The 12,320-nt window shown below is 50.3% G+C and overlaps 1 protein-coding gene across 3 annotated transcripts in view; it reads left to right on the forward strand.

Annotated features, from left to right (window-relative positions):
• LOC104307356 (argonaute RISC catalytic component 3) overlaps window positions 1–12,320 on the forward strand; it is a 78,235-nt gene that overhangs the window by 40,644 nt on the left and 25,271 nt on the right. For 2 of the 3 annotated variants that reach the window (XM_054170528.1, XM_054170530.1), the window contains exon 1: window positions 7,140–7,452. The exons of the other annotated variant lie outside the window; for it this stretch is intronic. In XM_054170528.1, the coding sequence (XP_054026503.1) occupies window positions 7,434–7,452 (19 nt within the window). In that variant the 5' untranslated portion in view covers window positions 7,140–7,433. Of the gene's footprint in view, window positions 1–7,139; window positions 7,453–12,320 lie in introns of those variants that run through there. 3 annotated transcript variants of the gene reach the window in all.

Below are 12,320 nucleotides of genomic sequence, written 5' to 3' on the forward strand. Positions count from 1 at the left end.
TGTTGTTGTTTTTCCAATGAGAAGTCACTGCAGGGCAGGCAGCGTCGATTGCGAGGCAGGAGACCAGCACCACAGGGACAGAAAGCTTTGACACCTTTCTAGGATTGGAAGAGACTTTTGGACAATTTCTTTTTGCTTTGAAAACTTTTTTTTTTTCTTTTCTTTTCTTCTTTTTTTTTTTTCTCCTGGCTTGTTTTGTTTTGGTTTTGCCAAATTTTTGACCTGACCAAACACAAATGAAGGCATTTCAAAGGAGGGGGATAAAACTCCCAGGAGGTGGAAGCAGGTTCTTTTGTTTTTTCAGTTTTAAGATGCAATACTTATAGACTCCAGACTGTGAACTGGCGACTTTTGGTCCTCCGTTGCCCACCAGGCGCTGGTAGGTATTTTTGGTTTGGTTGGTTGGTGGTTTTTGGGGTTGTTTTTTGGTTGTGGTTTTGTTGTGTTTTGGTTGGGTTTTTTTGGGTTTTTTTTGGAGAAGTGGGGAAGGTTGGTTTTTTTTTGGGGGGGGGAAGGGAGGGAGGGCCGGGGGGAGGGGATTTTTAGAGCCTTAAAACAGAAGACTTAGATTTATAAAACTAATATTTTAGAATATGAGATGCTTTAATGGGTTAAGGGGAAAACAAAGAAAAAAGAAAAGAAAAAAAAAACACAAAGAAAAAACCCAACAAGTAGTTTCTAGGAGAATTCTAACACTAACAGTTCCCTCCCACCCCTCCCCCCCCCCCTCCCCCAATAATCCCCCCTCCGTGTAACGTAAGGCACCCTAGCACTTAGCTCAGACTGAAAACTGTCTTCCTCGTGTTCCAAGCTAGTTTAGCTGCTGCCACTTGAAGCAACAGTCACAGACTTTTCCCATGGGTGAGTGCCTTACTATGATGCTGCAAAATTTCCATGTGTTGTTTTTTTTTTCTTCAATCTCATAAGGAAAAACAGTTCACCTTCTCTGGGTGGTGGCCGTGTTCCCATCGGAAGGAGTTCATTTCTCTTTTAAGCTGCAGTTTTGTGTTTAGCTCACGACCTCACGGTGGTTCAACTCCATTCAAAGATGTGCACTTTTCACACAGGACACCTTTAATGGCTGCTGACCCAATTTTTATTGTTTTGTTTGGTTTGGGGGTTGTTTTTTGTGGGTTTTTTTCTCCTTTTGTTTCCAATGTACTGCTTGTTACTTAAAACTTCCTGACAGGTGGAGGTTTCTCCATCCCGTGAGGACAGAGATCGCTGTCGATTTGATTTCATTTGGATTTTTTGGTTTCCCCCCCCCTTTTAGTTGTGTTTTATTTTTTTTTCCCCCCTGAATTTTTACAATGGACACCAGGATTTTTTTTTTTTTTTTTACTAAACATTATTTTTATATGATACCGAGTCTGTTGCCAAAATACACAAGTCATTAACCTCCTCAGAGTTTACATCGTTGCACCTCCCAGGGCTGTGCGCTCGCACCAGAGATCTCCCAACGCTTCCTGTCTGCTGAGTGCCACCATGTGCAGCACCGGCTGACCCCAGCTCCCCCTCTCCCCTGTGCCCTCAGCACATTTCTGCCTGGGCCAGCTGCTTTCTTAAGTCCTGCAAACCCCAATCCAGCACCTCCACACTGGCACCCTCTCTGCTGCTAGGTTTTGCTGCTCTTTTGTGTTATGGGCTCACTGATCCTGTGCACAGGGTTGTTTGTTTTTTTTTTATCCTGGAAGCACACTAGATTGGTTCCTCAGAAGGATGAAATCATCACTGTCATGGGGGTAAAACTTCTCCTGATTTGTGCTGGAGCAGGAGAAAAGCCTTTTCCCCCACAGTGACATAGAGGCTGCTTTTCAGACCTGTTTTGCTGCACAGAATGACCACAGTGGCAGCAACTTCTTACCAATATCCTGGGGGCAGGTGGTTTGGTTTTTGCAGGGCAGTGCGCACAGCCCTTCCTTTGAGAGCAGAGCCGCCGTGCTCACTCCCACCCAGCTGCTCCAGGGCTGTGCACACCTCTCCTCCTGCCAGATGTCAGTGCTGGCCCACCAGGTGCACTGCCCCTTGTCACCTCACCTGGGCAGAGCACACCTTTCTGTTCTGTACCTTCTGATGGTTCACCTTGCCTTGCCTTCATGGTCCCGTTGGCCCACTGACCTGTCCTGATGCCGGGAGTTCGCTCTTCCCGTTTTCTTTTTGGGCAACGTCTTTGTGCAAACCGAAGGCATCACTACGCTATGCAAACCAAGTGCTGAGCCCACTGCTGTCACGTGTGGTGAAGATCCTACCTTGTATGCAGTCCTGGTTTTCCTCCAGGCTACAGCATTTGGTTCATATTCTTCTCCTTTGCACCTTGTGTCAACCTCCACTGCTGTATATCGGCAAGGTGATGGGGAGGAGACCAGGAGCTAATCGTGGTCAGGAGTGAGCTCTAGGAAGGCTTTTAGAGAGTAGGGAACACATCAACACTAAGTGTCCACGTGAGAAGTCAACATTCCTGTACACAAGTGCCTGCATAGTGACACAAATCCAGCACCTCCATCTCATCCTCTGAGCTCTGGCTTGTGTTCATTGAAAGCAGAATGATCTCAGAGGGGCCCTACCCGCTCCCCCTCTGTTAGAAAGCCCCTGGGTAAGAGTGAAATTGGGGTTAAGGTCAAGGTTCTCTCTCTGCAAATCAGTTTGTTCACCAGCATTACAACGGAAAGCTCCTGGCTGCTGCCGTTCTGCAGCGAGGGGCAAAGGTGTTTTGGTTTCTAGTTTTTTATTTTGGTGTTTTAGTTGGGTCTAGGATTCTGAAATGTCTTTTAGTAGCTGTGGCATCTCTCGTGCCATTTTTAACCATTTGAAAAGACATAGTGTGGGCATTTACAGAAACAGCTCGTTGCTCTGCAACAGCTTTGTTGGGTTTTTTGTTGTTTTATTTTTAACCTTGAGACTTGAAATGTAAAATGGACCTTTAAGATTTGCACTCATTTGTAAGGTGGCTGTTCATAGAAAACTATGAATGAAGACTTGCTGATGTAGCACCTACTTTTAACAGCAATTTTAACTACACAAAAGCTTCACAGCTTCTGAAACTCTCAGCTGTTGACTTGCAGATCGTGTTCTGCCCTTATTTCACCCTCTGCGTTGGGTTTTCATGGTTTTGAATAAACAGGAAAAAAAAAAAAAAGCCAAACTCCATAGCTGCTGTGCCCTTTGAACCCTCTTTCCACCTGGAAGAAGTCGAGGAGGGGTCCGAGTTCCCCGCATGTTTTGTATCATGGACTATGCACCTTCTGCGCGGCTCCAGCCTTGCCACCCTTTCCTTGTCCGAGATGCAAACGGTAACTGCATGTTGAGGTGCTGTGCATTTTTGCTCCCTGTAGCAGATAGGTGTTAACCCCAACACATATCAGGATCTGTAGTTAGCCACAAGCCCCACACGGGACATCCCCAGCAGCTGCCCAGGCTCTGCCTTCTCCCCGCGCTCGGGGCTCCTCCCGCTGCTGGAAGCGTCACCAGGTGCTTGCCGGTCTGGGGGAAGAGGAGTGACTGCCAATTCCCTATCGGTGGTTGAACGCTGCTGGTCTCCCTTATCTCATATCTGAGCTTACTGGGGGCAGGGGGACCCAGCAGCCCTCTCCCCACAGCTTCCGGGGGTGTTCTGCTATCCACAAGCCTACAACTCGATGTCTTAGTGTCAAAAAGGCCAAGCGTTCAACGTTGCCTCCGCGGAAGGTTTTCTTCTGGGAAAAACGAGTGTGACGTGACATAAAAGAATGTGCTTGCTTCAGGAAGGGAAAAGCCAGGCAGCAGGACAGCAATAAACAAGAGAAACGAATATCTTGCCTGAGTGATTTGCACTTCAATAGTTGTGAAAGAAAACTGATGGGACTCCAGCGCTTTTGTGTTCCATTTTTAGCCCCTTTCGTACCTCCTTTATACGAGCAAGCGTCGAACTGTACGTGGGGTGTTTACAGGACACTCTCTTTGGGCTGTTCCTTTTCTTGTGGGTTGGGGGTTTTGTTGGTTTGGTTTTGGGGGGGTTTTGGGGTTGTTTTCTTTTTGCTTTAGCTTGAACTCTGTATGGTCCCTTTGTTGACTAGATGTGAGCAGTTGATGTACAGTACTTAACAAGCAGCAGCACAAAACTTATTTTATTAAGGAAATGTGGCTTATATTTTAAAGGTTTGGATATTGATTGGGTTTTGTATGCGTGGAATGAAAACTGCTAAAGAGTAGCAAAATCCTTGGATTAGGCCAAAAGAAAATACTGTAAGATCATAACCACCTCTTTATAAAAGAAATTGGTATGATTAAAGAGCTCCAGAACACTGTATTTAGGTTTGATTTGATTGCTTTATGGATTACTCTTTTTTGGGGTTGTTTTTTTTTCTTCCTTCCCCCCCCGGCCCCTTGGTCATGATTTTTCGCTTGCAACGTTGACTCTGCAGTCCCAAGTGTCTGTTACCCTGTAACTGTTGGCAGAAGACCTAAATAAAAGCAATGTGAACACGTTGGGGTGACACTCCTGAGTCAGATGGTGGGAGGGAAGGGCCTGGCTGCTGGTGGAGAAGGGCTGGAGAGTGACGGTGAAGTGCTGACTGGAGCTGAAATGCACCTGCTACTGGGGAGGATCCAACCTTTCATTCCAGGTTATGAATCAGTTAAGGGAACAAAGATGTGTTTAAAGCTTGTTGGAATGTGGTAGCCAGGCCCACTTTTTGAAATGCCATCCCTCTGAGAACCAGCCTCCTTTGAGCTCCGTGGGCTGGCAGCTCCGGGGAACATACATCACAGGATGCTGCTCCCCAGCCACCTCTTGGTCTTCAGGGCTATCAATGGCTGTTGCCTGCAAGGTGCTTGAAGGATGGATTTCAGATTCCCTTTGGATTGGGGTTAAACCTGATCTGTAGGCTTTCTGCACTGCATGATGTTTTACATTCCCAGCACTGGAGTTTCTTGCAAACAGCCTCATCTTCTCCAATGCCAACAGCTTATGGTGGTGTCTGTGGGGCCAAAACTGGAGGCTGGTTGCAGAAAATCTCTGAATCCTTTGGATCTGCTGGTGCTGTGCCTTGCAGATGTGCACTGACATACCTTGAGATGATGAATTATTTAGCAGCTGAGCTGTAACTGGGGTTTTGAATAATGCTGAGCAGTTTTAAGGAAGTGCTTGCTAATGGCAGGTATGTCCTCGCTGGCTGCTGTAGGTGATGCAGAATGTATTGACTCAGAGCAACCATCCCCACAGGTTTGCTGCCATCCTCCTGCTGCTTTTAAGGTTGTTATCACCTGCTCTTTAACACTGCTACACAGAAGAAATCTTCTTTGGCAGTTTCAAGAGGGCTGTTTCTGTGGGAGAGGTATCAGAGAAATTGTGCCTTGTGCAGCTGGGTCTGAAGTCCTGGAAAACAGGTCGGAGTCCTGGTTTCAGATGTTAGCTGGGCATTTGAGCCCTGGCACTCGGTTCTGATTACAGGGGCAGAACCAGGAGCGCTTGGTACCGCCAAGGTACTGCAGTTTGCAGAGATCTCTCTCTCCACCATATCTGCTTGATCTTGGTGATCACATTTCCCCATCCCTCTCAGGATTTCAGTTCAGGAAATATTCCAGTAGTTTACTTTCAATGGGCATGGGTTCAGAATCCCGAGTCTGGAGCTTAAAAGTGATCCAGCATGATCATTCTTAATGATGCTGAAACCTGGTTTATGAATCTCCAACTCCTCTTGGCCCAAAGGTCCAGTTCTTCAGTACCTCCCCAGCTGTTTACCTGGGGACAGGCTCCTCTCACCACCAGGCAAGGTTGCATCTTCTCAACAAGTAGCAGGTTCAGATCTGCTTGAAGATGTCTCAATATATAGTTCAGACCAAAAAATGATCTTCTGGGGACAGACGACATAAAGGTGCCACTGCCCATCACTGAGGTGGGTACTTCGGAACCCCTTCCCCACAAGGACACAGTCACTTTGCTTGTTTCACTCTCTGCTTTGTTTGGTGACAGCTTGGGTACCAAATCTGTAACAGTGGTACTAAACCTTATGAAGAACACTTGAGAAAAGGGCAGCCTTGTGCTGTGAATTGATGTTGATGTAGCAAATCGTAATCTATTCTGCTCAGTCCCAAATTAATTTAATCTCATAGCTCCTCTGCAAATGGAAACAATCAACATAAGCCAATCCTTTGGTTGCTTGGGGAATGCAAAAGGATAATATGGATTTATCACATTCTTCAGTCAGTTGAGTGTACACTTGTCGGATGTTTTGACATCTCCCTCCCAGAGGAGGCTGGCCTAAAGCCTTGGGGGAGGAAGGCTGTGCAGTCACACCTGCACCCTATCTGCAGCAGCTTTTAACATTTTAGCGCTGTCTACAGCTGTCCCAGTTTGTGCCTCACCCTGCCGTCATCTCTGTCCCCACGACCTTGCTGAGCCATTTGGCAAGGCGCCTCCCGGCCCTGGGCGCGCTGCAGTCACACACGATGTCTGTTACCAGATGTTTCACTCAGAGGAAAAAATGTGTTCACTGGGTGTCCCTGGCAGCACGTAGGGAACGTGCCGGCAGCCGCCAGAGCTCCCGGCCAGCACGTTGCCGTGTCCAATAAACAGGGAAAGGCTCGGCGTGGTTCCTGAGCGTGACTAAGGCCGAGGCGTGGAGTTTCTGCTGGTGGAAAACCAGCAACGTAACCCACGGGGAACTGGGCTGGAGCTCCCCAAAGCCGCCGTACGCTCAACTCCCGCAGCAGGTTCGGCCGGCTGGAGGGAAGAGAAGGCACAGGGCGGGTTGTAGCTCTGAGGTACCGCGGAAACCCACCCTGTGCTTTCACCTCCGACTCTTGAGGGCCCCACAGGGGAAGGCGGCGGGCACGGACCCGTTGCCCCGCCGCGGCTCTGGGCACAGCCTGGTCCCTTCTTCCCCTCACTGCCTGACGGGCCCGCCCGGCTCCTCGGCCGTCCCGGCCCGCCCAAAGCCTGGCCCCGAGGCGGCCCCTGCCGCTCCCGCCGCCTTTTCCGCTCCGTCGCCGAGCAACGACGCCGGCTCGCGCCTCCGCCGCGCGACCACCGCCCGCTTCCGGCCCCGCTTCCTTCTCCTACGCGCGCGCACGACCGCCCGGAAGCACGGCCCCCGGAAAGGGGCGCGCACGCGGCTGGGCGTGCGGGGGTGGGACTTCCGGCGGTTGGGGTGCGCGTGTGTGTGTGTGAGTGAGAGTGCGCGCGCGCGCGGCGGGGCAGAGCGGCAGCGCGAGCCGGGGCTGCGGGCGGCCACGCAACTTCCGCCTGGGGGGCCCCGCGCGCCGCTGCCGCCGCCGGAGAGAACGGGACGGGACGAGAGGTCCGGGCGGCCGAGGCGACGTGCCGGGCTGCGGCCTGTGTGGAGCGGGGCAGGACCGCTGCCCAGCGCAGCCCAGAGAAGAACCCCCAGGCCGGCCGCCGGGCCCGGCTCAGCGGCGGAGCCCGCAGCCCTGAGCGGCTGCGTCCAGCTCCATGAATGGAAATCGGCAGCGCAGGTGAGGAGCGCGGGCGGTGGCGGGGCTCGGCCGCGGGGCGGGGGAGGGCGAATGGGCATCTGCTCTGCCCCGCGCCCCCGCCCGCCGCCGCCGCTCGGCTGGAACTGGGCTTCCCCGCGCGTTTCACTCCCCACCGCGGTTCCCGCCCCGGTGGAGCGGCGTGTGCTGGATGGACTAGAGCGGGAGCGGCGGTTCCGGGCCGTGGGGGTTCGCCTCGAGGCTGAAGCGACCGGGGAGGAGTTGTGCCCCACCGGCCGCGCGGGAAGAGCCACAGAGCCCCGGTGGTACGGCTCCGGTCAGCGGGGACAGCCGGGCTCTGTTCCCTGCCGGGCGGCCCGTTCTCCCGTACGGGAGAGAGCGGAGGATGAATTTCTTGCATTTCATAAGCGGTGTTGCCCATGCAGTAGCTGTAGGCCGCCTTGCATAATCTCGTAACCGTGATGGTGTCTGAGACACAGCGTGAGCACCGAGGCTCAGCCTGCGAACAGCCGCCGCCGAGGGCCGGGTTCAGCGTCTCCTGCCCGGCAGAGATGAGCTCCTTGGCCCTTGTGCAGCCGGTGCCTGGACTCAGGAATTTTAAGGCTGATCGCGCGTTCCTCCGGGAGTGCTAGCACAGCCCCATCCCAGCGTCTCTTCATTCCTGCTTCCAGTCGCTTGAGCCTTTTCCGTGGGAAGCACATCCTTAATATTTATAAACTTCGTATTTAAAGCATCTTTTGAGACGGGGAGAGGGAGCTTACCCTTCAGTTTGCCAAAATAATTCATCTTCTGATGGAAAAGTGGAAGGAGAGTTCAGATTTGGGCTGTGCTTAATGTGTGATGTAGTGAGATGGCAAAGGGCACGTCCAGAGCTACGTGGAGCTCCATTTCTGTCACTTCAGGAGGTTCCAAAGTGAGTGGGAATGTGAGGCTGAAGGTGTCAGGACAGGAGATGCGTTTTCATCATTCCATGTGTAACTTACATGGAGGTAGAAGTTGATCCTGGACTTGGCAAGAGACATTTGCCACCCAAGCTATTGTCACTGCTCAGTGAAGTATGTGTTAGGGGTGAAACTGTTGTAGGAAGATGCTGGATTGTAGCAGTTTGGTGGATTTCAGGGGATACCCTCCTGAACTCAATGTTCAACTCTGATTCTAAGCTGATACAATTCAAGCTGTCCCATGATAAGAAACGGATTTGCAAGAGTTAGCCAATAAACTTTTCAGTTCTGCTTTGGTGTGAGGTTCCCTGTGGTTAGGCTCCAAAATGTTCAGTTTTAGCACAGCACACAGTCAGCTCCTGAGGGGCTCAGCAGGAGAGGTGACTCTTCCCACTTCTGCTGTGCAGTGAGGGGAGCATTGGTGCTGTCAACATCCCCTGTTTTGGGGAGTCTTCTGGCACTCAGACCATGGGATTGGCTCAGGAGGTAACAAACCATCCTTGGCAGAGCACATCAGGGTTGAAGTTCAGTTGTAAAAGGGAGGAGGAGGTTGGGACCTGTTTCCTTTTCTATCTGTGAAGGGAAAACATGAAAGAGAAAAGGCAAGAGTGGAGTAGCAGGGTTGTGAGTACACCTGGAGTAAAGCATGTGTGTGCCAGGACATTTGAGGTGAAGCAGTGCTGTAGGTGTCTCTCTGCTTGTGCTGCAGGCTTAGCTGAGGAAATCTAGAGTCTGCCTCTGCCAGTCTATACAATTTGAGCAGTTTAAAGTAGGAGCAGGTGAAGCTGGGCATGCAGGGGGCAGGTTACAGTGAAATCAAGCAATGAAACACTCCCTGTCCAGCACTGGAGTGAAGTAAAAGCAGCTCTTGGTCACAGGTTGAATTTAGTGCCATCCAGCAAGTGAACTCCTGAAGGCAGGAATGTTAAACGGTTCTGCTGTGGAACTGGGGATGCTCTGTGGTGTCAAATCAGAGCCCTGTGTATGGCTTCATTTACAGCTCATTAGTTGTTCCTTCAAAGGTCACAGCTTTTTGTGCTCCCAAGTCTTTGATTGTGATTTTCATTCAGTGTTGCAGGTTTTAATGAAGCATTACAGACACCTTCAACCTTCTGTTTGCTCCTCTCTGCAATCTATGGGCAGATAAAACACTGAGAACTTGATTTTTCTCTCTCTGTCCTCTGAGCAGAGTTTTGGGAGGACCATTAAAAGTCTCATTTTTGTGGGTGGGGTAGAAGAGGGAAGGGAATGAATCATAAGTGCTTTCCAAACTTACTCTACCCCAGAGCACGTGTGAAGTGAGACACAATGGGAGTTCTCCTCTGGAGTTGCACTGGAAGCTGTTTGACTCACAATTTGAACTTTACAGATTGTTCCATCCTCATGGCTTCACTTCCTTAGTGGGAAAGGTGTGGTTTGTTCTGCAGGGGCCTTCCTAAAATCAAGAATGTGAACTGAATGTGTCTTGCCTCTTGGTGTTCTGCACTTGGATATTATTCAGGCAGTAAGCTGGAAAGGAGGGAAGTTGCAGCTGACTAGCAGGTAGCTGGCCAGCAGTTGAAGGTTGATGAGTGTGGGGGAGGAATAATGTTCTCAAAACAGGAAATGGGAAACCAGGAAAATGAAAATGAGTGCAGTAAGAATTCTGTATGCATAGATTCACAGAATGGGGTTAGGTTGAAAGGGACCTTAAAAACCATCTAGCTCCAACCCCCCTGCCATGGGCAGGGACACCTTCCACTAGCCTGGGTGACTCAAGGCCTCATCCAACCTGGCCATGAGCATCTCCAGGGAGGGGACATCCACAGCCTCCCTGGGCAACCTGTTCCAATGTCTCACCACCCTCACTGTAAAGAATTTCTTCCTAATCTGCAGTCTAAATCTGCCCCCCTTCAAGCTTAAAGCTTAAATGTTTCCTTGCAAAGTCGGGGGTGGGGGTGGGGGTGTGTCAGTGTGAGCACACGGTAGGAAAGGCTTCATGTGGGGACAAAAGGTGGTGACAGTGAAGGTCCCTGGAGGTTTTTAAAGCCAGGCTGGATGTGGGCTCTGAGCCACCTGATCTAGTGTGAGGGGTCCCTGCCCATGGCAGGGGGGTTGGAACTGGATGATCTTTGAGGTCCCTTCCAATCCTAACAATTCTATAAGATTGTGTCAGTTTGCCTTCTGACTTTGGTGTGTGGAAATACCTTCCTGCGAGGAGTATCCTTGTGTCTGGGGCTTGTTCTCCTCTCCTCGAGCAGCTGGGCATTAACTTCACATCGTGCACATAAGCTGCTTCTGTTGAGCTGGAAGTTCTTTATGATTGGAGTTTGAAGGGCTCAGAAGCATTTATGATCTTCTAACTGCTTCCAACCCCCTTTGCTGTATTTCCATAACCACGTTAGAGCAGAACAAGTTAGCGCAGAGCATTAACTTGTGCACTTGGCTGTCGCCGAGCCTGGCATCCAAACGTTGGCTTCTGATGAGTTGTAACACGACTTATTATCTGAAACCTTGCAAAGAAAAAAGCCCAAATTACGAGTAGGAATGTTTAGAAAACGTGGATTGCATTATTCATAACTAATGCAATGCCACCCAGCGAGGCTGCAGCCACAGAAATAAGGCAATTCATGATGTCTGGCAGGAGTAAGGAGCTCCATTATTGAAACCAACATCTAAATCTAATCTTCCCTCTCTATTTTGTTTTAATCTAGAATTAACTTATTTTTTTGGTAGTGATAGGATTTTCTTTGAGCTCCACAGGCTGGGCCTCTGAGTCCAAGCAGAGGCCAGGGGCCCTCTGAAAGGGAATCTTCCCCCCCCCCGACCCCGTCTCCACGCTGAGCTTTCTCCCGTGTGCAGGCTCCAGCCTGGCAATGGGAGCTGCTGGACAAATCTGCCTTGTGCTAGCCACCCAGAGTTAAATAATATTTTACCTCTTAAGTCCTCTTAAGGCTGTTCAATCACCCATTCAATTAGAGATTTGGAACTGTTTTGTAAAGAAAAAAGAGACCTGTTAAGTAATCACAGAATCACAACAGCTGTGGATGGGGTTTTGTTTATTTATTTTCTGATGCTGAAGCCATAGCAGGAAAAGATCTTTCTTCTTCTGGAGGCTTGGTGCAGATGACTTCTCCTGTAAGGAAAGGACTCTCTGAGAAAATCTGTGTTTTCTGTTAGCATCGTGCTAGGAAGGAGCGTTCTGCTCCACGCTGTACAACTGCCTTGCGTGCCAAAAGCTGCAGTTCTCTGTAAAATGGGTTGTTGAATGTGTTTGCAGGTTTCTGTGCTCCTGCTCTCCCTGTTGAGGCTTTATTCCTTTGGTTGCTAGGTAGATTCCAGCCTGGCTTTGGATGCAGACCAGATGTGCTCTGTACCGCCGGCTGCACTGCCATGGAAATCACAGCCAGGCTGGGGCTGTTTTATCTTTATTGTCACATCTGTAATTCCTCAGAGGAAGAGGTTCTGATTCAGAGCTCATTTAAACCATTGGAAGTGCTGCCATGTTGGGCTGGGGTAGGAGCTGACTTCAACAGGGCTTGGCAAACTGGATCTGAATAAGGACCCTGCAGTCTTCCACTGCATCCAAGTTCTGCTAGAGTGACTGGTTCCTGTGTCACCTAATCACACCTGAAGTTGTGGATGTCCCTTCCCTGGAGGTGTTCAAGGCCAGGTTGGATGGGGCCTTGAGCAACCTGGGCTAGTGGAAGGTGTCCCTGCCCATGGCAGAGGGCTTAGAACTAGATGATCTCTAAGGTCTCTTCAGACCCAAACCATTCTATGAATCTATGAAACTCATGGACAGCTGCCCAGAGTGGAGCTTCTCCCTTCCTGGTGGCACCAGGAGCCTAAAGGTTCCTCCGTCTCCCACGGAGCCAGGCTGCGCTGTGGTGGTGCTTTTGGAAAGGCTTTTGAGACTTCAAGTGACAGCTTTGGTTCTGCAGTGGTTAAGTGACATGGTTCTGCCAC

The sequence above is a fragment of the Dryobates pubescens genome, chromosome 20 (genome assembly GCF_014839835.1).
Source record: "Dryobates pubescens isolate bDryPub1 chromosome 20, bDryPub1.pri, whole genome shotgun sequence".
Lineage (NCBI taxonomy): Eukaryota > Metazoa > Chordata > Aves > Piciformes > Picidae > Dryobates > Dryobates pubescens.